Below are 27101 nucleotides of genomic sequence, written 5' to 3'. Positions count from 1 at the left end.
TCAACTCTTCAACGTTAATTTTCTCCCAAAGCAACATTAATGTTCAACACATTTCAATGAACAGGACTGACACATTGCAACACCACGTGCTTCTAAATTAGGCATACAATCTTGCTGCCAGATGTAAAGCACTTCTTGTTTAGATACAGAAATTACTAACACATTTACCATTGAGCCTTCAGATCTTGTTGAGTCCTGCTAGCCAGGCAAGAGAAAACACAACCAGAGGCTCCAGCATGTGATGTATATAACAGGCACACAACAACATACACATTCACTAAGATTCTTTCATCCTTACCTTAGATTCACATCTCCTTAGAAAGTTATTTAGACCCCAAAGGTTCACAAAGTATGGCCAAATTAACCACCTGTTAATCAAAAACTCTTACTAGACTGTTTCTAGTTCATGTTATTAAATTTTCTTGTGAAGGTCAGAAGTGTATTTGTTTTTAAACAAAAGTCACGATGACTCAGATTGTTACTTTATGATTAACTAACTAGAGCTTTTTGCATGGGGCAGGGGGTAAGTCACAGTAAGTATTGTGAAGCTTTTACTACAAGCCACAAGATTTGGCAAGAATGAACAAAATGTTTTCTTGAAACCTAGTTCCCACTAAAATAATTCACAAAAATGAAACATTTAAGTGCATTAAACATAAGTATTAATGAAATAAAAAAGTCACATTCTAAAAACAGTATAAACTGGCTCACCAGAGTATGACAGGATGCCAGCAATCCTTGGGTGAAATATTTAAGGCACTTGAGGGTAGTCAGTTTTTAAAACCAGACAATAAAGACACAGCCACTTTAAAATTTGAATTTAAATAAAAACCACAACAAAATAAAGTAACACTGCAAAAAATTCCTCCAACTGTAAAGTTCAGTAAATAAACAAATAAACACTTAGAATAAAAATAAAATTCTCATTTGTATAGTACACAAAAAAGTGGCAGAAACAGAGGGTATTTAACTGCTTGAGCATACATACTGTAAAGATCTCTCTCAAATAGGACAATAAAGGGTCCTTTCTTTTCAGGTTGCCAAATAGCCAATAAAGCATGTTTGTTAGGGAGAAATAATCCAGTGCAGTTAAATATTGGATTCCAGTTTATAAACCAGAGCACCCCAGAAAGCAGCTGATTTTGTATCATTTTGCCTGGAATATTTCTAGTTAGCTTTCTTGCTCTTTTTCTGGAGCATTCAGTTTCATTTTCTCCTCTCCATACACACACAATTAAATGTCTCTGAATAAAGAGACCACATCATTCTTGTAATATCGTCTTTGGTACGAAAACAAAAGCCACTTACGCAGCATAACAGTGTCACCCAGTCTCTTGCACACCAAGCCTGTTCCTGCAGATCACATACAGTAAACAAGCTTTTGTTTTTTGATGGTGACAGCTTCTCTCTTCCCAGTCTCCAAAGTAACATCACAACTAAATACAACATACATCATTCTTTTTAAGCGCTAATTTAAATTTTCACTCGGAATTCACAAACGGGTATTCTCACCCATTAGCTTATACATATTATGGTTTCTTACCACTTCCAGGGCAGAGGGATAGGACCAGCAGCCCTGGGACACACTTTAGAAGCCTGCTCCCAGAGACGAAACAGCTGTACAAATCTCCATGTCTGCCCAGTGTTTTTTGAAGGGAGGGGGAAGGAAGGAAAAGACAAAAGTGAACTCAGTAAAAGGAGCCTTGCCTTTCTGTTAAACGTTTGTCCATTTGTCATTTTTTTATGTGAACTTATTTCAAGGTTCTGGATAAGCAGATTTTGTCACTGTGTGGCTGCTGCCTCACAGCTGAGGAAATTAAAGTGTGAGCTCCGAGCATCACCACCAGCGCCAAGGCTCTTAGGGTCTCTGAGACAGTCTGCCAAGATGTCCTGAGGATCCCTCAAGAACACCACTAGAACAGTGATGTTATCACTGGATCCATTTTCCTTTGCAGCAGCCACCAGTCTTTCTGCTGTGTTGAGACCCACTCCTTTGGTCTGTATTAAATGATCTAGGACCAAGTCTACAACTTCATATGGCTTGACAGCATCAAAGAATCCATCGCAGGCTAAGAGCAAGTAATCTTCAGAACCAGTCAGCTCAAATGAATCTCCATCTGCATCACCAGAGATGTAGGGTTTCTGACATATGTCACCTAAGACAAACAATCAAAACAAAGGTTTTATTACTTCAAAAGTAAACAGTTACTTCTTCACCCACCAAGTGCTTTTACTGCCCTCAAGGACAGCCAGATCATATTCCAGAGGTACCTGATGCAGTACAAGAGTAGCAAAAAGCTATGAAGTAAGCATGGAAGGTCTTTGTTTCTTTAAGAAGGCTTGGACCCTACCTAAATCCAGTGGGTTTCTAAGCAGTTACTCTAATTCACACTTTCCTAATTTTGCAGGGAAACTAAGGAAATTCTTTCAAAGTTTTTTCTCTCTGAAATATATTTGTGCAAGGATAGTCAGGCCTTCATTTTGCAAGTGCGCCTCTTGTACAGCCTTCAGAATGCTACGAAAATAAGATTATTTTTTTTTATCCAAATATTCAGCATGATGCCATAAGAATCTGCTCATTGTGTTTAGTTCTTCAGTTTCACATGGATGTACTTATTAAACATGGGTTGCTATTGATCCAAATAGTATTGTACAAAATTATACTATTTACTTCCACTCATGCATTACAGTTATCTACTGTACTTGCCCAGGGTCTTTTCTCTTTTTGCCCTAATTGACAAGTAGCAAAGTAAGCTCCTTTAATAAGATTCTGGAATAGTAACAAAATGCCCTAAATTGCTGGATATGTGTGATTTGAAGGAGGATGCAGCGATCTGACTTATGAACTGCAGTCAGGAGAAAGATATATTAAAGTGGACAAACACACCACAAAGCACACAAAGAAGGCTAGATGAACATTTGTTCCTCCACTTTTACGAATTAAATACTCTACATCTGCTAAGCTCCTGTAGAAGCAAAAGACTTAGAAGTATAAGAGAATTAGGACCGTCATGGCTAGTATGCAAAATAAAACAATATTCTATGCTTTGGGTAAAACCAGTAAGATTATACAGCTGCAAGCTATGTAAGTTATATAGCTGTAACCTAGCTTTATGGCAAAGATAGTAATAGTGGTTTACTATTTGGTCGATGCTGAGCAAAATGTCATTTACAGTAAACACACCGTCTCAGGTGATGGGTTTTGTATCAAATTTAATCTGAACTATACTAATCCTGATGGTTTAACTTACCAATTGCTCTGGAAACAGCCAAGGTCCCATTAACCCGCCAGCAGTCCATGTAAGTTACACAACCACCCAGAGTCTCAATACGTGCTCTCTCATCCTGAAAAATCAGTAGAATACAATTTTTATACTGAAAGCCTACCCATGGCTTCCTGACCTTGTTGTTATCCAATGGAAGAGGAGAGGAAAAAAAATACAAAAATCAAAACCAAGAGCTGCTTCAGCTTCTGTATTTTTACTATGAATATAGCAAGCACGTATATCGGAATCTATCTCGGAAACGTGCATTTAAGATTACCAGAAACAACCCACCTACTTCCCAACCATACCATGGATTGTCCACAAAAAAGCAAAATTCTTAAGTTTTCGTATCATCATGTTTTTTCCCATATGAATGAGTACACTTCCTACTTCTTCCCATCTCATACAGCAGTTGCATAAATATATAAATATTTGGAATAAAATACAAGATAACTAGAGTATGTAACAGTAGCATTTGCATTGATACTCCTTTAACTACTTCAGTTACTACAAATATTCATGCTATGAAGGCAAAGGGTCATGCAATGCTATCTAAACTCACAAGAGCCCCACCAAATTTCATGTAATAAAATACCTGGCTATTTAAAATATACAGAAAATGCAATACACTTTAAGCCAGTCAGGCTAGTAGATTATCATTAGCTTTTGAATGATAGTATAGCATATTATGAAAGGCTTGCATTATGCTAACATTTTAAATAGCTATTATCTCAAATTAAAAAGTTCATTGGTAACAGGCAGTTTGAAATTCACACGCAAAAAAATTCCAGTGGAAGTCTTTAATTACTATAAATTTTGAAAAGACAGTCTGAGCAGAAACTGAAGTCAGGATTACTGGTACCATCAGTACTTTCAAAGGGATGTAGTTGTCGGGATCACCTTTTCAAGACACAGGAGTGGATGGAAAAAAACAGTCAGCTCTCCAAATCCTACCATACAATATATGTAATTATGTAAAACACCAAACACTTAAGAAGGCTTGATTCCGAAAGGTTTCAAGAGATTCTGACAATACACACATGAGAGAAAAAAACAAGTCAGACTTACTTCTCTTTCTGGTTTGTGAGGTTCCATTAATGCCACAGCTTTTCCTTGCTGCACAAGCATTACCTGTGAGTCCCCCAGCCATGCTATGTGCAGATCGTTCCCTACAATCAACGCAGATACACCTGTTGTACCACTCCGCAGCTTCTACAGAAGAAAGCGGGTATGTTAGGTGAACATTCAATAAGCCCTTCTAGGTTACATGGCAATATTGTAAATCTAGGTTTAATCACACTTCAGTACAGCACAGTATACCTGCCAATCATAATTCAGGTACCTGAAAAAAAGTACAAGATATCAGACAGATTTGAAATAAACTGTTTACATATTCTAACATGCAGATGGCTAACACTGCTTCTGTTACGTTCTTCCTTCTCTGCTATTAATTCCAAAAGTTATCTAGGAGACTAAGACCCACACAGAGACACACAGAAAAGAAGAAGAATCTGGATTTCAGTAGCATGAAGATTTCACAAAAACCACAGGTCTCCCCAATCCCTTTCACATCCTCCAAACTACCACTAGCAAATACAGACACTTTGCTCTGTATACATCCCCTTATCCTTGGGTATTTAAGTGAAGATGTCAACAAAGGAAGGAACCTAGATTCCCTGCAGCTAGACTAGTTCTAGATTCCTTGTAATGATTATTGAGAGTCTGACCTCATGAAGATGCTGGTCCCTCTTTTGTACCTTGTTGACAGAAATGAAGACATTAACAAAGAATACTCCCGTATTCAGTTACTGCTTTAACAAGAGTTCTCATTAAACTGTATTATAATAAACCATCCTCCCATTATGTAGATTTGAAGAAAGAATGTTCATCATACCAACTTGATTCAAAGCTGATCAATAAGCTTAATGAACTGAAGAGTCTGATTTAAACCATAGAATACATTTTTCATCATACAACCACTTGTGACATTAATGGTGGGACAAGAAAGAAGAAGATAGTGACCATATCAGAAAGAGAGAAACCTCTTTTTCAGGCAAGAGGTAGGACAACAGAACATCTAGACGCTGCCTAATTTAGGCAAAGAGGCAGCAAAGCGTTCTCTCAAATAATTGGTATGTCAGGACCACTTAAACCACATAACACTTCTTTTCAATCGCTCATCTTGAACTTGCAAGCACCATCATTTTGTTTTCCCCACAAAAAAAAAAGAAATAATTTGATCAAAGCATAATTTCATAAAGTCAGTGATTCAAAGAAACTGTACTGCTAGAATTTTCTAGGTAATACCATGTTGTCCAACAGTTCTCACTGTTACTTAAATACAATGGAATTAATCTCTACCCACTCACCTCCCTTTTGGCTTTGAAAAGAAACATTTCATCTGTCTTCTGGAAAGAGCATTTCAAGGCCTCAGCTGGATTCTTAACAACCTCTTCGTGTAGCCCAACATTTACATGTAAATGGGTTGCTGAGTAATTGGCAGCATCCACTCCACCATGGCCGTCAAATACCGCAAAGTAAGCGCGATCAATGTCATCCTTTTGTGGGGAGGGAGAGAGAAGGAAACATGTAAGTGTTCAAAAACAAAATAGCTCATAGACTGGTACCAGCAAGCAAAGATTCTTTATTCTAGGCTTTCTTCCATACAACGTTGCATAGGTAGGTACAATTTAAGTCAGTTTACCCATGTGCAAAATGGATAAAATGGGTTCTTTGCAGGGGAATTACTTTTCTTTGTTTGCTGTTAGTCATTTAATATCCTTGAAAATAATGTGGAATTGAAACAGCAGACAGTTGGTTATACAGTCCCACTGCAGCCTCATTAATTGGCACTTGTCCTTGTTCAACTGCTGTTCTCCCCGCTTCTTTTCTTAATATATGTTGCCCCAGTCACAAGCACATTATAACCCCAGCAATATAACACTAGGTGAACCTCCTGTCTCCCTGTATCACTTATGACATGAAACCCAAGGTCACAAGATCCCTCTTTATTGGGGCAGTAGTTAGCCCCTAGCAATCTGAGTCAGTAAGTCCTTGCTCCAGCACAGACATGATAAATAACTTGTGGCAACAAATTCTTACCATTTCACAGATCATCCATCACTAGCTCACTGTGTTTATAGGAACACTGAGAAGCTAATGAACTGGCCTCCCCAATTTTGTCCAGACTTACTGATAAACCAAACAGCTGATTGAATTCTGGGAGCAGAACATGGCGGTCCTCCATTTTCCGTCGTGTGTTACGGATGGCGTGGATGGAAACAAGCAGGAACCGCTTCAGTGGTCTCAGTGGTGGCAACTGTTTCTGCCACTCAAAGCAGACATCCCGAAGCTTGTTGAAGAAGCAGCGCTGCAATGACTCTCCATCCAGCACTGAGAGCACAAAGACAAAACAACGTATTTTGTCTTAGCCCATCTTTTGGCCTATCTTTCCTTCAAGTTGCTTTCCTTAGAGCTACATACACACATTCAGCATTCTGCCTTTACAAGCTCTGCGAGAATTACAATAGGCTCCCAAGAATAATGTGGAGAAAAAGTTGCAATGGAAAACAATATAACATTAAGGATAAGAGCAGCTTCTTTACTTACTAATTCTCTTTCAAAACAGAGGCTTATCAAGGAGGTGATTGCATTACAAAAATCATAACAAAGACCTAAAAAACAGTCTGGCATATTAGATGTAAGCATTATTATGTAAGTAAAATGCAAAAGATTAGTGGTAGGAGTGCATCCCTAACAACAACAACAAAAAAAAAAAACAAAAACAAACCACCAACCACATAATCAAGAAGGTACAAAAGCCTTCAAGATAAGAAATAGCTGTTGTCTTGGACACAAAGGTTGAAACAGCTTTAGCCTGACTTTAGGTCAGGTTATGTCCTACTGAACCACATCCACTGAAACAACAAGGAAGTCTGAGAATATTTTGCTGAGGTCAATAGCTCAACTCAGAGTTGAGCTGAACAGATGAGAATTTTAAGCTGTTGTCTTTATCTTTTTAAATCACATGGTTGTAGGAGCTAAAGGGACAGAAGAACACTTCCGCCACTTTCCTGGTTTGTCCTTACAGAGCAGAACTGTAAACACCCATTGAGCATAGTGTGAAAAGCTCTGGCCAGACACTCAAATCCTTTTCTGGATAGGTCCCAAAGATCAATTAATCCAAACTTATTGTTCATCAGACTGAGCGGTTTGGTGTTTGGCATTGCGTCTAGCTTTGCAATGCAGTCTCTCTCAGAATAGGTAATAATTTTAAGTTTTGGGGTTTTTAGAGTAAGAACCCCGCCTCAATGCTAAATCAACTAACTTCAAAAAGCATTGAAAACATCATCTATACAGCAAAAATAATTTGCTGGCCCCTAATGTGTTTCTTAAAGAACTGCAGTGCATGAACTGTCTTTCCTATTTCAATTTTATCCTGACTCCGGCTAACACTGCTAGCATTAAAGCTTCCTCAGAATTCCTTTTTATAACTCCTGGTTCTCAAGTATTTCTTTTTCTCAGCAACACCGGATGGCCAGCTTCAGATGCATCTCTGGGCCTGGAGAATTGAAAGACTAAATTTAAACACAGATCTTTGATTAGCAGTCACTACATATTAGCCAAAATTACTTTTGGTTTGCTTAATATGCAGGTGTGAATGGGCAAGATATTAAAACTTTTAAATATTAAGTCATCTCATATACAAATATAATTAAATAGGACAGCATCTTAGACAGCCCTGTCTGCAGCTATTAGTTTACATATACATAACTGTCTTGAGTAACACTGACCAGAAGACTTGGACACACATCACTGTTTAAATATTAAGCTTGTGAAACCTGACATAGAGTTTAGTACCTCAACACCAGAAATTCTTCTGCGGTATACCACATCAAACAGCTGTGCTCATATAGGCACACGTACATACCTTGCTTTTATATAATCACTTCTCTTTCATTCCAAGAATGTTTTCTGCCAGACAATTATTATTCCAATATAGGAAGAGAGAGTCTGTACTGTGCTGTAGCACAAGGAACATCTTTCTTCCTAGTTGTATGGTTAAAGTGATGTAATAGCAATTACAAGATAGGGAAAACAAATACAGTCCAAACTTGCAGAGAAATTCATGCCTTTAAAGTAGATATTCCTTGCTGAGATTAGGCAATCCAAGTACCTGAATAGTATGCAGATTTCCATAATGTTTGATAGTGAATGGTGAATAGCTATTTGATCTAAACGACAATGGTGACACAAGAACAAACATAAAATGGACAAGTATATATAAGATGTAAATTAAAGAAGGTTTCAACCATCAGAACAGGGAAGGTTCTGGGGCTTTTGTCAACAAGGAGTAGTGAGAGAGAAGAAGGGAACCTGAACTAGTTCAAGATGCAACTCACTTAAGGATTCTCTGACTTTGCCTTTGCCTGTGCTATCTTAAAAGTAGACTCCAATCCTGTGTCTTTATGGCCTCTGAAGTAAAACAGCAGCATGAATTATTGTAAAAGTTTCACTAGTATACCGTAACCATACAGGATTCCAGACGTATTAGATGGCTGTAACCAAGAAAATGTCCCTGTCCTATCAAGTTCTTCATTACACGCTGTTTCTAAACATTATAATTTCTTCGCCTTCGCTAACTGAAGGCCTGTGGGCCCAAGATTTTCATAAGACCCAGAACAAGAAATTATAATCCTAGGCTCACAAATATGTAGCAGTTCACATCTTACATTATTGCTGCTTTTCACCTCAAACAATTACATGGGAGTCAATGAAGAGTCCTCAGCAGAGTGACTGCAAGATGCTCTGATGACCAGTTTCCAGCTGCTTTGTGAAATATTTGTGCTGATAACCTACATAATTATTGTATGTGGGTTACAATATGCTGTTCCTTAACTTCCTATAAAGGTTGAGCAATAGCAAATAAAGATACACTACTAAAACACAAAATCACAATGCAGTAAGACACAATTCTCTCTGATGTAAGTGAGACAATAAGAAAGATGCTTTTATATCACTTTTGACAATGGTATACCTTACCACATGCCCTACAGTCATTGCTGCAAACACAATATGGAGCTTCTAGTTATGGAAGATCAGCACCTTGATCTCCTTCAGTTTCCCCTGCACAAAGCCACACTCTAGCACTGCTGCCTCTGCTTCTTTCCTATCTTACAACTGCAGCGATCTTGTCACACAAAACTCTTATTTGCCAGCTCCTCATCTCGGGCAGCGTCCTGCTCCAGGTCAGGTTAGCTACACTGAACTCTGTGTGACTGTTCACAGACCAACAGACACAACAGAACACAGAGTGTGGAAATCAGGCACTCTGGGGGCACTGAACTCAAAGTGACTGGAAAAGGCGCCCACAAAAATCTCTGAAGGCCTGTAGAATGTATTCCCAAGCTGGTTCTAAATAGAGGTGCTGGGAAGGCTCCAGCCCCACCCCAGCCCAGCTGGGGCTCACTCTTGCTCTCGCCTTGGAGGCAGGTTTGCTGGTGTCCCACATGCCACTGCTCACATGCCCTGTGAACGTCAACTGCAGAATAACTTCTCCTGCACCAGAGGAGGAGAGCCAGGGCATCTTGTTTAGACCCCAGCCAAGCTGATACGAAGCCAACTCTTCCCATGCAAAGTGCTGGAAACTTGCTAAATCTCTCCAGACATATGAAAGCTACAAACATTAAGGCAAGGGATGAAATATTCAGGGTGCAGCAAGACTTAATTAAATGTGTTCCCCCTCCTGCTGTTTCAGACTTATATAGGTGAATACTGAATTATATAGGTGAATACTGAAATAGGCTTCTGGAAAGTGTTGTATCCTGGACATTACCAGAGCTCTACTTGGAGACACATCCTCTGGGGCACACTGAACTGCCTTTCAAGTCATCCCAGGGAAATGGAAGGGTGAGTATTCCCCTTTACAGGATAGACGAGTTTGCCTAAGACATCTCTCCTACATTTTTGTCTTCAACTCTGCCTGCATCCTGCTCCATTTAAATTCTTGGCACTGCGATTGAAGGTTTGGTGAAGTCTAATGTTAAACACTTCAGCATGTAAATGCAACAGGACCATCTGTTACACAAGGCACAAACCCAGTACTCAAGTCACCGAGGTCTGTTCTCTCTCCAATTCACTCAGATAGGGGAAAATGCAGGCATCAGGTGGAAGACAAAGGCATCAGGTTCTTCATCCCTCAGCATCCCATCTTTATAGGGGAGGGTGGGAAGAGAATAAATAATTGATAAAGACAGAGACTATTGAGAAACTTGCCAAGAGAAAGATCTGGAGTTTCAAGACGTTCAGGTTGTGGAGGGGCCACAGGTCCCAAAATCTAGTTCCCAAGAACAGACAAAAGCAAGATGGATTACCTGGATGAATTTAAGGTGTCAGCATGGCTGCACCACAGCAACTGTGATGATGCTAATATTAAAACATAGAAGTAATTTGCTAAGGTCAGTCTACCAAAGAGAAAAGGGCACTTCAAAAATATAAGAGGTTTATCAACTTAAGAAAGGAACTGAACCAGTTCAATTTAAGTGAAATTATCCAATAAGGAAAAGTTCTTAACTAATACAGTTCAGGAAGCACAGTGGACACAGTCATTAGTTCTTTTTGGGAATAAAAATTCTCTTCCCTTTCCAGAAAGTCAACCCACACAATCAGTCCGGAGCTCCAGACACCACGTTTGCATCTTGCCCACAAAACTAGCATAGCTACCTTTCATCCCACAGATACCCAGCAGGAGCAAATAAAGTTCTTTTCACTGCTGCTTGCCAGACAACCTAACCAAATATTCTGGGAAACATTTCAAAACACTGAAGTCTTCCAACAGACCGCCTCTGGGAAAACCACAGAAGGAAAACATTATACTTACAGGTGAACCTTTCCTCATCTCCTTCTCCCTGTGTTTCCCCACTTTGTTGCTTAAATTCAGTCAAGTCTGTTTGGAGGACTTCATCAACTGCAGCATGGATCAACGATGCTAAAAGAAGTGGTGAAACACCTCTGCTGGTAAGAAAAGGAAAGGAAAGCAAAATAGACTGCATTAGTTTAAATTGAGTTACAACCTCACCGTTTATGGCTGGTGACCTCAGAATTAGAAAGCATTACACACAATCAATAATTCCAACTTCATTAGCAAACTAGTAGAGTAAACCATATATTCAATATTTATTCATACAAATCTTTAGTAAGATCCTCAGTTAGACAACTGCTTTCTCAAGAACGCAAAGAGGAAGAAGCATATGAATCATGTTTTCAAACTGTTGCCTCACACTCCAGTCGCAGATGGTACCTCCTTCTCTTGAGCTCTCAGATGGGAATTGCTACCTTCAGTTCCAGCCTCTGAACACAAACATTTTGTTTCTACTTACTACACAACATTTCTTGCTTGCAGTCAACTGCCTCACCACAGACAGCATCAGGATCTCTCAGGAGAAGCTCAACATGAGCCGGCAATGTGCACTCACAGCCCAGAATGCCAACTGTATCCTGGGCTGCATCAAAAGAAGCACGGCCAGCAGGTTGAGGGAGGTTTTTCTGCCCCTCTACTCCGCTCTTGTGAGACCCCACCTGGAGTACTGCGTCCAGCTCTGGAACCCTCAACATAAGAAGGACATGGACCTGTTGGAGCAGGTCCAGAGGAGGGCCACAAAGATAATCAGAGGGCTGAAGCACCTCTCCTAAGAAGACAGGCTGAGAGAGTTGGGGTTGTTCAGCCTGGAGAAGACTCTGGGGAGGCCTTATAGCAGCCTTCCCGTATCTGAAGGGGGCCTACAAGAAGGCTTGAGAGGGACTTTTTATAAGGGCATGTAGTGATACGACGAGGGGGAATGGCTTCAAACTGGAAGAGGATAGATTTAGAATAGCTATTAGGAATAAAATTTTCACTATGAGAGTGGTGATGCACTGGAACAAATTGCCCGGGGAAGTTATGGGGGCCCCATCCCTGGAAGTGTTCAAGGCCAGGCTGGATGGGGCTTCGAGCAACCTGATCTAGTGGAAGGTGTCCCTGCCCATGGCAGGGGGGTTGGAACTAGATGATCTTTAAGGTCCCTTCCAACCTAAACCACTCTATGATTCTATGATTGTGGTACACGCAAATCTCCAAAAAGGTTACTTAAGACTCCAGTTTCCTTCCCTCCACAAGAAAAGTCATGCTCAGTACTAACCTACAGCCTTTACCACCCAGATTCTCCTGACTGGGAGTTCCCCAAAGAAATCATGCAGGAAGGAGGTGCAGAGTTGGCACTGGGGACTAGGCTAAGAAAAGACTCCAAGACTTGTGATTCAGCTGAAGCTTTTAGGTAAGCATCTAGAAGACAATAACGCTACATGGTCTACACACCCTCTTGGTTTTACTCAACACTTTATGCAAGCTATGTGCTTTATAGGAAGCACATACTTGCTTTAGTACTTTTGAATCTGTAAACAAATAAGCCCCATCCAACTTTAAAACGGGGCTACTAGTAAATAACTCTTTTGTATTCACTTATGTTCCCATGGCAGGCACTAACAATTACAGTACGTGACACACATTCCACACATTTTCTATGAGCACAAGAAAGAATAAGCATGGACATCCATAAAAAGCATTTTATCCATTGTTCATGGAGTGTTTGACACCCACAAAGTATCAAATTATACAACCAAAGCAAATAACCTATTAAGGTATCTCCAGCAAGTCAAGGACAAGACTTTGTTTTGCCAGAAAACATTTAGAAAGTCTTGGATAAAACTGGCTGACTACAGAGTAAGAAATGGTGGAAGCAACTGGTCTCTGCAGAGGTTCCGAGATGGCTGGTTTTGTGCGTACAGAAGAGCTGGGAGGGGAAGACTGTGAGGTTTTAGATCCCAGTGACAACAAGCTGAAATGCATTTTGCCATTGTGTTTCTGAAAGACAGGCCTTGTCATACCCTCACAGCCATGTACGGGTACCTCCTGTGGCAGCAAACAGAAAGCATTGTGTTAGTCAGCAGGCGCATAACAGAAGCGTGTTTTATGCTATGCATTCTGTAGTGGTGATGGCCTACTTTAATGAGTCATTTCAATACTTCAAATAGACGGCAACGTGTTTGCAGTCCTTTCAGTGCTAGCTGCAGTCACATCCCATCAAGGAAAGGCAGAAATTGGCTTTTCTTTTTTTCCAGGCTAATACGTTTAGGGGAGTCAGTTCCTTTCCTACCCAAGTTAAAAGTAACAGTGCCTGCTTATAATCACTCTGACACTAACAACCTTTTAAAAGGTCAGGCAAGAAACACATCCAAAACGGATATGGCAACACCCCCCCCCAATCCTGCTTCCTGTTTTTGTTTGCATTGTTAAAAAGAAAAGAATATGAAAATGCAAGCTACACAAACAATATCATATGTGTAGTTGATACGGCTGAAAGTCAGAAGCTTTACGTAAAGTAGGTTTCAGCTCCAAGAACAGAGACAAAAAATATTAAGTAAAACAGCTATAGCATTTAAATGCACCGTGAGCGCAACAGCTTCAGCCATCTTCAGAATTTCTCTGTTATGCTGGCAGAAAAATTCAAATCTAGGCTGGGTTTCTAGCCTGGCATCAGAAGATGGCTCAATGCTTTGTTTTTAAACTTAGTAGACTTCTGCTTTCCAGACCCCTGACTTGCTGAGCTGGGTCCATAAAAAGAAGCTTAAACAAAAGGCAATACATTAAGTGCTATAATTCACAAGTCCTGTATAAACCTCTGCTTACAGGATGCCTGGAACAAAGAAAAGGTTTACGCATTATTATGTCACATCCTTCAACTTTTTCCAGCTGCCACGCAGTTCCTAAAAGGGAAATTCAGAGATTCCTCAGTACTGATATGCTTCGTTCAGCTTTGCTTCCTACACATTTCCTCCCCCTCCAGTTTTGCAAATCTATACAAAGAAAATGGTTGCTTATTTGTTATGCAGTCAACAACAACATTGAGCAGTTGATTCTGACATGTTGACAAAAGATACAATAAAAGCCTTAAAAATGACCCTACCTATTTAGTTCAACCTTGGTTCGGAAGACAACGTATTTGTCAATTACTTTATAAACCCTTAATACTAGTACTACCATGTTTTTCACTCAAGCTCACATAAATGGAGCTCCAAGGCAATGGCATCTTCCATTCAGTTTAGATGTTTACTGGTTCTAATTTCATCTGCTAAATTAGAGATTTCAAGAGTTAACAAAATATATAATTAAAGAAGAGCAACAACTGCTTCTTTAGTTGTGAGCTACAAGGTCTCACTTGGCTAGAGAGTACCTGGAAGCAGGCACAGTACCTATGGCAACCAGTGTAAAAGTACAAGCCCACGGCAGTTACCATAACAGACTTCAAACGTTTGCTGTAAGCAAAGAAGAATGTCACTTATTGTTAAAATCTTCCTTTCAAAGAAGCCCAAGACACCCTGCTGACAGGCTGAACCAAGCATACTTTATTCTTCATAAATCAGAAGAAATACTGTAGCTGTTTCCTAAGCAGGAAAACAATTGTGTTGGGAAGAGGGAAGCTGGTGGGGTGTGTTACGTGGAAAGGATGTTACCTTCTCTTAAGAGAGTCACAGCAGAAACCTGTCAGCCCCGTTTCTATGACACATGCCACACTCATTACCTAGCCTCAGCTGACACAGGGTAGTAGTAAACAGACTTAAGAGTTTCTTTGCTATAGGCGATTTCTTTGCTAACAAAAAGGGTGTGTGTTGACCACAATAAAAAATATTAACAAATCATTAATGCATGTCGTAACAGTGCAGATGAGGCACTGCAGCTTCACCACCAGCTAAAGTCAGACAGCCAGTGGCATGGAGGTCCTACCCTCCAGCCACTTCATGGTAAAATACAAGCCTCATTTTAAAAACTTGAGTATAGATAAAAGCGGTAAGTTAAAGAGTAAAGCAATACTCCTGATTAAATTTAACACACTTAAATTTATACTCCATCCTCCTCCTTGAAAGGTTTCAGACTACTGGACACATACAGTACTGTTAAAAGGAGCTATGCAAAGCTTCTGTTGATATACATACCTGTGGGCCTTTACACACAGAAGTAGAACGCAATTATGATATTTTACATAGTTTAGATTTGGCATGAGTTGCAGAACAGAACTTATTTCTCCTCTTGTTCACCTTGTTTCTCTTCTGCAATACAATCAAATTCTCTATTTTATTTAATTTTAAAAGACCAGCTGTCATGCTATCACAGCCACAGTGTGTTTGTGTATGTCAGATCTATCATAAGACTGCTACTGACCAATTACATACCAGCCTTCAGAAAGAAAAGACAGAATATACACAAGTTCCTTCAGGAAGCTAAAACCCTAGTAAGATCACTTCTTTCTTGGTTTTATTTGGGTCATCAGATGCCAGGCACGCTGGCATAAGTGCTGCAAACAAGTCAGCAGTTCAAAGATGCCCCCACCTCTCCTGTTTAGGGGGGTACATTCACAAGTCTCTAGTAAACAGCTTTGTGGGTACGGGGGAAGCATCCAGAGTATCAAAGGTCAGGCCACCGCATGGTGTCCAGAGCCTCAACTACGCCTACGCTTTTTTCAAAGGCTTGAAAAGAGACGACAGACTTTCTGTCGTGCGCCCTGCCCACAGCGGCTTTGAGAAAGCAAAGTAGTGCAGCAGATGGCAGACTGGTCCGAGTGCTAAGGAACAGCTGTTAGGAGAGAGAAGCAAGCTCTGTGTGACCTGGTGGAGAGTGGTACAAAGCCTCACTAGGACATACCACACACTTGGTATTTATGCAAAGTCTTCTGAATTTTTATTTACTTTTTTTCAGAAGGAAAATAATTCACATCCCACCACCCCAAACACACATTCTTCCACAGCACTTTCAGGAAATGTCTGTTCATATAAAGAGAAGCACGAGAGATTACTAACTGTATTGGCCAAATTGTTCATCACTTGTTACCTTTCAAATTAGAAGGAAAAAAAAAAAAAAAAAAAAGGTTCCATGATGTTCTTTCTAGGTATCGTTACCAGAGTCACAGCAACAAGGCAGCAGTGGCACTGCAGGCCAGAGCACCACTGTATGATCCTCTTTCCTTTCAGAGGGTGCATATATGTATGTATATATATGCATATGCTGGGGAACAAAGAGGTGCTCTATCTGCTAGCAAAAGCTTCTAGCACTTCCAGCATAAGTCAGCTGCAGCTGACTTACATCAGAGGGAAGACAGATTTTTGCACTTTTTGCTACCCAGGCTCTTTAACACCAGAAGATTGCATACAGTACAGCTTTGCCAGTAAAGCAGTTTGTCACCATGGACTCGGTGTGTGTTTCCAGCACGTTCCACTATATCAGCAAAGTGGGTTTAGTGCAGATTTGCAAATGCTAGCATTTCTCTAGTAAGTGAAAGATCCTCTCATACTGCCAAAATAATAGCAGGTCACATAAACAAAAAGGGCTTGTATTCAGTATTTTCTCCCCAATCTGACACTTTTATTTCCCTCCCCTCTTTTTATTCTTATCAACTCCAGAATGTTTCCCCTCAAGTGGCTCTAAGTATTAGTATTTATTACAGCAGCAACCAGAGTTCCCAGGGTGATGGTGACCAGAAACGTACAAATATATATCTGTCAAGGAGAGAACATCTGACATCCTACAGTGCATAGGAAGTAACTGTTTCTTGCGATAATGACATCAGATCTTTACAGTAGATGAACAAGATGGAATCAAAACATATATAAACAATACCACACAAAATCTCAGTCTTTTATCTTTCCATCTTTATGTGCAGCAGTTTTTTCCAGATTTTCTTCTGAAACTATCAGAAGCAGCAGTTTTAGAATCCAGAATCCATCTGTTTAGGCCCTTCAGTCACCATCAGTTTTTACGAAAATGTGCAATGAACAGTCACCTGCTACTCCCATTTCATTCTCAGCAGGAAGAAAAAACACACAGCAGAACAGGAGAGGCTTAATTCCACAAAAGCCACTTTTCAATTAAGCCCTAAGCCTGCTGTTTCAAAATAGAGTATTTCTTATCTTGATGCCCAATTCAAACAGCAACAGAAAGGGTGTTTCACATGATTATGAGAGCAAAATATGCAAGTTCTAGAGAAAGACAATTTCAGTTTTCCAAGGAGAACCAAAAGAAACTGATTTAAATACCAGCAAGCCAGCCCTAAAAGTTTCCTCATCATTATAGATTTTATCTTTTTTTCAGCATTTCAAGTTTTCTCTCTCTTGTATTGCAGGCATCCCCATACATACACTTTCTTTTTAAAGACAAAGTGATTCTTTCTCCAAGTTACTATTGAGGGTATCTTGAAACAGGGAAAACTCCCCGGGAGTTTTAAATTAAGAAATGTATTCTGAAAAGCAATTTACTGATCACAAAATTAACAGTTTGTCCAGCCTCTACATACTGTTGGAGGCAGGTCAGAACTGCCAAAAACTTTATTATCCAGACACGAATGAACTGTGAGTTGCACATCATTTCTCTCAAGCTGTGCATTATCCTGCCATCAGCTTCAGAAGTAGCAGCAGACAAAGCACTCAGAACAGAAAACAAGCTAGTTTTGACCGTCGCCCAAAATTACCAGAGCTGGATTGTTAACCATTTGCTAAATTAACTAGTAAACAGCAGAAGTACCACATTCCTTTTGTGCGTTTTTATCAAGGCTTCCAATTCTAACATTATTAATCAAAAACCACTGAGAACACTGGTGTTCCTGAAAGAGTAGCCTGTTTCTGCTAATGCCATATTTGCTTTCACTACCCTGCACAACTGGTCCCATGAAAACTAGAAAGTTTGTTTGCAGGCAATCACACATGAAATTCACTTTGTCGGAAGTGAATGGATCACTGATACTGTGAACACATTCCTAGCAATGAGAAGTATTAGTGCATTACAATAGCATACACTAAGTGGCACCAATTAGGAATAAGGAAGTAAGCTTCAGGGGATTTATTAAAAGCAGGGGTCGCAGTAGACAGGGTATTAATCTTTTTCTCAGAGGAACGAACTAAAGGGAGTTTTAAGAAGAGACTGGGTAAACCAGAGGCAGATTCCCCCCCCCCCCCCCCTTCACACTTACATAAAAACATCAAAATAGCAATATCAAAATTGCTGAATTAACTATTCTAAAGGCAGGGAAATGCTGAAAATAAAGACGCCAGAGCCACACCTTGGGTGTAAGCATTACAGTGTAAAACACAAAGACACAAAACAGGATGCTGAGGCAACTGAGAGATGAAACACAGTGAATCGTTTGGGAGGGGGCAGAACAGGAAGCAAAGTGTCACAACTGTTATTGTAGTAAAGTCTCCTCAAACAGGAAGGCTGATGGATTATCACATTGTTCTTTGGCTATGTCACAGGATGGTCATACAAGTTTCAGCTCCTATCAAGGAGAAATTTCTGTATTTAGGGGTCTGATTTCATCTCATGTTCTGTTTCAGTACAAGTTGGTAAAATTTCAGGTTAATTTCTAAATCTTTGAAAGTAACTAATGGACTCTTCACTCACACTGACCCATTTACACAGACTGTCAGAACACACAGTTCTTACCCAAAAGTGTATGTTAATTAACATTCTGCAAAAAAAGATTACTTAAGCCTGCCCCAATTCCTCCAAATTTTATGTGTGTATTTAGCTCCATACAAGGCAGACAGTTCCATTGATTTAAATGAATTATTCAAAGTAGAAACATCTGCAAAGCTTCACCGGATTAGCAATTTAAGCCCAAGTCCTGCCAGGAAGCAAAAGTGGTTGGCTGTCTTAGCTAGTGTTTGGCTATGCTAGCTGCATTTGTAGAAGACTGTTAAAATAATTCATTTTAGATTAGCAAAGGCATTCAAAGGGGTTAGCCTGAGATACCCAACTGCCTCTATGTAAGAGATGTGCGTAGCCTTAGAGAAGCAATAACATTCAGAAACTCCTCGCTGGACCTAACAAATGTTATTCCTTACCTCATCCTCTTCTCAACAGCAATCCTGACTGGTGGTGGAGGAAGCATGTTTCTCCTTGCAAAGACACAGTTTTATGCCTCCAAGCAACTGGAAGGACAAGCTAAACATCACCATATATTGTCTCATGAGCCAAGGATATTGCTGGACCTTTACTACCTTGGGCCCTTCCAGGAATGACCCACACATCTGGGTGGGTGCGAATGAAGTGTCTGACAATGTAGAAATAAGATGCAGAACTACGTGCCAAACTTGATTCCCCATAACACTTTGGTCTATAGAGAAACCCTTCATCATTACTAATTGTCATGTAAAACACATTCTGTGATGCCAGAGTGTTAAAGAAGTCTCAAACAGAGGAAATACAGAACAAGCACCCATGCCAGAAGTCAGCAAAGTACATCCAATACCATCTTCATAGTGTTAAAGCTGGTTATATTGACACCGTAATATTTGAATGTGCATATTCTCCACTGAGCTGCCATCTGTGTATTAGGGATGCTACTGTGATAGCCTGCAACAGTAGGTCACTGGATCACAGTGACCTCTTGTGAACTTGCTTCCTAATCTGGCATCGCTTCTGCATCTTTAACAACTTTTACACAAACATTTAAATGTCTTGTGTCATCCCTCCCCCTATTTTCCTTTTCTTAAAACCTTTAGCATCCTTCTTTCTCCCATTTTCCTTATATTCCCTAATCTATTTTGTCTTGGATTTGGGCGATTCAGATCAATCGAAAAGTTTATTTAACCTTTGAAACGGCATTTTGAGTTGATCTGCAGTAGCAAACCTGGGAACATCGGAAAGAAAGCATAATGTTTAACAATTTCTCACACAATCAGAGACTTTAGTTTTGGTCCTAAATTACCCAGATTATGAGAAGAGGGCCCGCACTTTCAAAATACTAGATTCCTGTCTTTGCCTTGGGCTCTACGAGTCTTTTCCTTCACATGCAAGAACTTAGCCTACCCAATAGAAAACTGCAGCCTTTTTGCTATTGAAAATGAGGTTTCTCTTTATCACCAGAGACCAAAACTGTTCTAAGTCGGCAGGGATCCCGACATTTGACACTTCAGGTATGCTGCAGTACGCCCATGCACATAGCTTCACACACAGAGCTGCTTCACTGTTTCGCCTGCAGGCAGCCACAAGAATTCGTAAAAACACTTTCCTTATTTATTCCTGTTTTCCAAGCACATTTTGTGAAAATAAGCATAAATAAGTAGATTGCCGCACTTTTATTCTTCTTTGCTGTCTTTAGCTATCTTTCCCTTTTTTTTTTTTTTTTTATTTTTTCTCCAGCTCAGGACTTAAGGAACTCGGCAAAGCAGGCTCAAAGCAGTCTAATCAGAACTGCCCGCAGGGCAGGTATGTGAAAAATGCAGCTTCTGACAGGGCAGGCTCCTTTCTGTGTAAACACCAGAAGTGACAGGTGAGATGAAAGCACTACAAAAACAGCACTCTTTCTGCTTCCACTTGTTAATATGCCCACTAGAGAACAACAGAACGCTAGCAGATATGTAACTCAGAAACGCTGTTTTAAAAATCACTACAGTTTGAAGAAGCCATCCTGTACCTCTACAGCTTTATGCTTTCCTCTCTAAAACAATTTTAGAAAATATCAGCCACGTGGCAGGTGGGTTGCCATCTGATAAGCATTTGAGCAAGACTGGCATTACTCTGTTCTTTAAAGCGCTCATCCAGAACCACTCTCGCTCCAAAGAGTTCAAAGATTCAATGCATGCAATGAATTTGCAATCTCTTTTAGGAATGCAACAGCTGTGTTTTGTTCAAGAGCAATTTAGTCAAAGCACAACTAAGTAATGCAATGATCAACTGGATCTTTTTCAACTACAGCCTAAAAAACTAGGGTTTTTTTTAACGTGTTTCTCATTTTTAGGTTTAAGCACCCCATTTAACTGAATGATGTTATGTCCAGGAGCATCTACATAATATAAAACACAGAAGTAACTTGATTTTTTTTTAAGGCAACTTAAGTACCTCAAAATCATCTATACACTTTCAACAACAACAAAATCTATTCAGTGTTCATAAACTCACCAGATGGTAACTAGAGAGGCAAATCATTTAAAACCTGTTTTCTATCTCTTTAATCAAATTCCTCTAGTAACCAGGTAACATTCAGCATACCTCAACAGAGTCTCCCTTGCCTTCACTAGTTATCCCCAGTACCACAGCACAAAGTCAGCTCTCCACTTAGATGTATTTTTGGTTTGGGTTTGTTTTTTTTGTTGTTTTTTTTTTTATACCATCCACAATCCCTGTTCTTGACTCTAACAGTTTAATGAAGCAGACCGTGATAGGAACTTCATAAAACCCGGAACGCGCAGGCCCTACCACTGAAATGCTTCAGGAAGCGGACACAAAGAGTCCCAGAAGAGGTCCCCGCAAGGCACCTCGTTCTTGGTGAAGCGCTAACGTGCCAAAAGAAGCAAGTCGCACCCAAATTCTTAGCAGTGTTAAAGAGGAAGTCTACACTGATAAGGATGGAGGTTGTAAGACGTTCCTGTCACCCCCCGATCTCAGGAGAGCCACCGCCGAGAGACGAGCTGAGTTTTCCCGCTCTCGAAGTTCTGAGCGAACACCGACCGGCGCGACCCGGGCCAGCAGGTCCCCCTCGCCGGGCGGGCGGCCAGCCAGCCCCGCGGGGCAGCGGCCTCCCATGGCCCCCCGAGCCCCACCGATGCCCCCAGGGACGGGAATTCAACCGTTGGCACGTTACCCCCAAGAACCGCCCCGTCACGCTCATTGCGGGACTGTAATTTAATCTCTCGTGCACCCGGAGCAGGAGAGAAATATTTCTGAGAGCGCACAAACATCACCATCGAGGCGCGGATGGCGCCAGGAGGCCTGTGACAGGAGCAGGCTACGAAAAGCTCAGCTTTCAGGAGGATATTCACAAAAATATTCACAGAATTCATTAAGAAGGGGGAAATAAAAACTAAAAAACAACCAACCTAGACCTCCCTAGGCGAGCTCTGGCGGGCGCCCCGCCGCAGGGCCCGCCACGGCCGGGCAGTCTCCTCAGGAGGAGGCACCGCCCACGCCCGCTCCGGGCCCGCTGCCCCCCGCCCGCCGCCGGGCCCTCACCTGCCGCCCAAGAGGCTCCTCGCCCGCTCGGCCAGCGCGCCCGGCACCTCGGCCTTGCTCAGGGCGCCGCTCCCCGCCGAGCCCCAGGGCAGCGGCTCCCCCGGGCCCAGCGGAGAGGGGAAGTCCCTCAGGAACGAGCTCAGGGGAGCGGCGGCCACCTCCGCTTCCAGCGCCATGACGGCGCCGCGCTGAGCGCGCTGCCCGGCCGCCGCCGCCGCCTCGCCGGGAGCGGGCCAGGCGCTGGTGGGGGGGGGAAGGGGGGAGGGGAGGGCGGGGCAGCGGGCGCTGTGACGGCTCCTTTAAGGGCAGCGCGGGGGAGGGGCCAGGTGGGGGTGTGGTCTGGGGGCGGGGCGGAGGCAGAAGCAGTGCCTGGAGGGCGGGGCGGGGCGGCCACGTGGCTGAAGGGGCGGGGCGAGGCGGCGCGGGGCCCCTCCCGGCCCGGGGGGCGCCCGTAGCAGCGGAGTCCCGCCGCCCCCGCGGGGGGACAGGGCCGCTCCCGGCCGAGCCCGGGTGCTCACGGGTCCATCCTCTCAGCGAGCTCCGCGGCTGCCCAGCACCACCCCGCGGAGCAGCCCCCCCAATCCCGAAACATCCTCCGAAACATCCTCCTGCGGGCTGCGGGGTCACCGAGACGGTTCCCCGTCCACCTCGGTGCTCACAATCCCCTTTTGTTCCCTTCCCCACAGAACTGCCTATACAAAAAGGCCTCAGCAGCCCCGGGTGCGCCGCCACGCCGGGCGCTTTGCCATGCGCACCCCACCGCAGGCAAACGTGCAAGTCACCATCACTTGAATAGCCCGTTAGCTAAAGGTGCAGTGATTCTGAAGAGAACCACAGCACGTCGACCTGTTTCTCAAACTGGTTGTAGTTAATTAACTACATCCACCGACCAACTGTAACCTTTTCTTGCTCATTTAAGAGCACCTCTGGCTTCAAAAAGGGAGCGTGTCAGTAAACTCGATGGCACAATCTTTGTCCCAAGCTGGAATCTTCCAAGAAAAGAGTGAATGAAAGTCCTGAATCCCAGGCTCACAGAAGTAACACAGTATCAACACCCCAGTGCGGTTAAGTAGGACACACACATCTGGAATACTTGCACTGACCTCTCTCCTAGATCTTTTGGGCTCTTTCGGTTATTTACAGCATATCAACTAAATTTCCTTTTCTTCTTGCCTCACACAGAGCTGTGTAACAGTGTAACTTTGCTGAGGTATGATACCAAAGCACCATACCATTCACTTACCTCCTCCAACCAAGAAATGGCAAGCCTTTCCCAAAAACAGGACTCTAGTTTATTACTTTGTCTACTGGCTTTCCGCTTTTCAATACCGTAAAACATGGGCCTTTCACCCTGGAAGTATTAAACAAATACTTTTATCAAGACATAACCTGAATATTCAAGTTGGGGGGGGGGAGGGGGGGAGGAACCGACCAAACGTCAAAACTCTTTCCTCCCCAATGACATCTTTAATGCCATTTGTACTCCCCACCTCCACAATATTCAAACATCTGGACACAGATTGGTGACATGTCTTATCTTCAAACAGCAGCAGTTTCCAGCAGGCACAGCTAGAAACACCATTTTAATTCAGGTATTAAGAGAGTAACAAGGACAAGGATTCTGTCCTTACATTTTAACATCTTCCAGGGCTACCTAGATATAACAGAACATTTTTAGAGGAGGAAAGAATAAAATATTGGATGCTGCAAAGCCAGGACAGAGAACACATTACCCAGAAGCACTAGTACATGTTCAGTGAAATAATACTGCTGCCAGCATTTGCAGTACCTTGATTTCTTGTTTTCTCCTTCTCAGACATCTCTATTTCAGAGCATTAGTTCATGTTCTGTTCCCGTTCTACTTAAAAAGCTAGCAAACACAATATACTTTGCACTTTTTTAAATCGCAAGAGACCTCTGAAAAAAAGAGGAAGCACAATTAATGCTTTCAAAACCTGCTTATTTTCTATACTGGGATACTTCACAGAGGATCCCATCAAAATAAGTAATCTGTGAAAAAGAGAGGGCCGCTATTACACTGTTTTGAACAGGCTTTTAATTCAGTGGCTGGATGCTCAGTTTTGTGAAGGATCTGAGTGCTCTAAACTCCTGCTGAACCTAGTACAAGTTTAGGATTCATGACAGATTGAACCAAAGTTAACTGTGCTCAGCAACAGAGACTGCTGAGGTTTTCAGAGATTTCTAAGCCATTGACGTTAAGGAGATTCTTGTCCTCCCTCTTCCCTTTGTATTCCCATGCTAAAATATAGCGGCCTGTATCCTGCAACATTGCTGCTATGACCACTCTCTACTGGCAGTTCCAAGAACAAAAATAGTTTTAAAATAGTTGAATGATTTAGGAGAGCAACCCGAGATACCGAATGAAATCATCCCTTCAGTATTTCCAGCCCTAAAATGGACACCACAGATGGTTTTTGTCAGTACTGATTCTTTCCCTGCTCTTATCAGAGATCTAATCCCTTTTTCCCTTCCACACAAAAATAATTACCAGATCAGAAATCTGTATTTTGATCCTTTTGTTAATTCTGAGCACTGGACTGTCTGTCTTTTGGCACCAACTTTCTAGGGACATCAACTGCTACTTCCCTCTCCCCAAGCCAGTAAAAGCGAGTTTCCCAGGGCACACTAGTGTCATCCGCGCAGGGAGAAGTGTGCAGCCATATTGTATACATTAATTCATTTTTATTCTTTCATCAGCTATGGGAGCCAAACCAATCTCCTAAGTGAATGATACTATTTCAAAGGTAACTTCCTAAATAATAAAAACTTTCCCCTGATCTTTTCCCATGGAATATAAACTGAAAGTAGAAGAGAATTATTTTATAAGCCATAGTTCCTGTCTTTTTTCCAGCAAGACCTGTAGACATGAGACACGCAGTGCTCACCTTAATGTTAGAGACACATCTCCAGGTACTTCTTCATTTTAAGAAGCTTCTCCTTCTCTTGTACCTTTTAAAGCAATCCCAGGAATATGCCTGTATGTTTTAAGTAGAAACAAAGTGCTCATCACCTCCACATCCTTTCCACTCCACCCTGGAGATAACTGTCACCACCAGCCTGTGTGCCAGGCCACAGTACCAGGAGCCCACTGTGGCACCTCCTGCACTATGGCGCCTTCTCCCAGGCCGTGGCCACTGCCTGGCTGCAGAGAAAACAAGCTTCCAGGGCCACTGGTGCAGCACAAGACCAACGCCTTCATTCCTCTGGCATAGGCATCAACAGACCTGAATGACTGTTCACAGTCACGAGTACATCTATATCAGGCAGAACTTTACCATTTGCGGTAGTTACAAGGGAGCCGCTGAGATCCGCCAGAACACATAAATGGGTCATTCTAAGCATGTGAGAGAATGTCCCCAGCACTTTTATTTCCACTGGGGCTAATACAGCAAAGAGATTTTACAAACAAAAGTTTGTCTCAAAATGGCAAAAATAAAAGCCATGCTTGGAGAAAGAGGAACATGTTCTCACACAGCTCAAAAGCCATAGAGTGACTAATGACAGGTTTCCCACGCTTCCAGGCCCACCATCTCCAAGCATCACAGAAATCCCAGTGAACAGCCAGTGTCATACACAGCAGCAGAAACTAGCTGAGCACACAGGTATTTTCAGACCAGTGTCCTAGTGTACCAAATCAGGCTACAGAGGTAAGAGAGGACCGGAACAACTCAATCAATACAAGCACCCTGAAAGCTATTATAGTTTAAGCTAAGATCTATGGCTCTGAGACATTGCAGCAAGATGATCTTTAAAACATGAAAAAAAGCTACTCACTCCAGCCTAAGGGAGATGCAAAGACAGATTGTTTTTACCAGAAAGAACATTTAATAATTAGGAAAAAAAACAAACAAGAACTACAAAAAAAATTTCTACCTATGGCTGGGTCTGTTAAGCAATAGGATTAAAACATAGTTTATGTTTGAGTTGTAACCGTATAAACATTTCATCAGAGGAACAGGCTTGGGGCTGTGGTGTTTTGTCTGTGTTCTCTTGTTCAGTAAACACACACACTGTGCCAATTAAAACAGCAGAGTTGTACATTACCTTTTGTAGGGACTTGTCTTTGCTTTCTGTTGCCAGTGAATGATGTGTCAAATTGCCCTCTGCTTATTTTGTGTTCAAATGTTGTAGCCTTTGCAACACGTAAAACTGTGATGGCATCCTCCCATTGAACCACAACTAGTGCTGAAACTGCTTTGGGGTTACAGATGATACAAACTGTACTTGCCCAGGTGACCAGACATGATCAGCTATGCGCATATGGAAGGAAAGGAGAGAGTATTATATATTTGCACAATTAGATTTTGTCATGTGGCACCCAGCAGTTAGATACCGTGCCATACAAAAACATGAGGACACCTTCCTTTTGACAACAAAACTGTCATTTCAGTATTGGTTAATCTGGGGTACAGACAGTACAAACTGTATTTGATCAGGTATGATCAGCTATGTGTGAACACAGAGGAAAAGGAGAGCATGGGTACTCCATCTGTCCTCTAGCAGCAGGAGAAGGTCTTATTTAACTGGGGCCAAAGATGTTGACCAAAAGATATTAACTTGGCTGCACAGGCCATAATTTGGAAATCACTGCTCAAGGCAGATATTCCTCTTCGCATTTATAATTTCCATTTTGTATGTCTCTTGGCATTATTCTCTTATGCAGCAGAGTGACAGATTTGAAGTAGTGCTCTTGCTATTGCAGATGTAATTTAAAAATCTGACAGCTACTAATCATTTATTATTTTTGAAGATTCAAAGCCAAATGAAACAAGTCTTATTCC

The 27101-nt window shown here is 41.7% G+C and overlaps 1 protein-coding gene across 2 annotated transcripts; it reads right to left on the bottom strand.

The window, feature by feature from the left end:
• Positions 1-527: 527 nt before the first annotated feature.
• PPM1F (protein phosphatase, Mg2+/Mn2+ dependent 1F) lies at positions 528-22490 on the bottom strand. 2 transcript variants are annotated; one of them, XM_082491626.1, is made up of 7 exons: positions 22300-22490; positions 11146-11279; positions 6460-6659; positions 5636-5824; positions 4335-4478; positions 3252-3345; positions 528-2156 (listed from the first exon to the last, which is right to left on the bottom strand). In XM_082491626.1, the coding sequence occupies exons 1-7, from the start codon at positions 22473-22475 to the stop codon at positions 1783-1785; spliced, it is 1311 nt and encodes a 436-aa protein (XP_082347752.1). In that variant the 5' UTR covers positions 22476-22490; the 3' UTR covers positions 528-1782. The 2 variants fall into 2 exon arrangements, with proteins under 2 accessions (XP_082347752.1, XP_082347751.1); XM_082491625.1 differs by having other exon boundaries at positions 11146-11276.
• Positions 22491-27101: the final 4611 nt, after the last annotated feature.

The sequence above is a fragment of the Vanellus vanellus genome (genome assembly GCF_965231255.1).
Source record: "Vanellus vanellus genome assembly, chromosome: 16".
Classification (NCBI taxonomy): domain Eukaryota; kingdom Metazoa; phylum Chordata; class Aves; order Charadriiformes; family Charadriidae; genus Vanellus; species Vanellus vanellus.
Note: the sequence above shows the minus strand (reverse complement) of the source record. Positions and strands in the feature narration are given on the sequence as shown.

What these genes read in the sequence shown, in the direction of transcription:
- PPM1F (XM_082491626.1), bottom strand. Translation starts at nt 22,475, where the DNA reads ATGGCGCTGGAAGCGGAGGTGGCCGCCGCTCCCCTGAGCTCGTTCCTG. An exon ending in AGATGAGGAAAGGTTCACCT is followed by an intron (nt 6,660 to 11,145) that starts GTAAGTATAATG and finishes TTGTGCTCTCAG; the next exon opens with TGCTGGATGGAGAGTCATTG. An exon ending in CTCACAAACCAGAAAGAGAA is followed by an intron (nt 3,346 to 4,334) that starts GTAAGTCTGACT and finishes CTGATTTTTCAG; the next exon opens with GATGAGAGAGCACGTATTGA.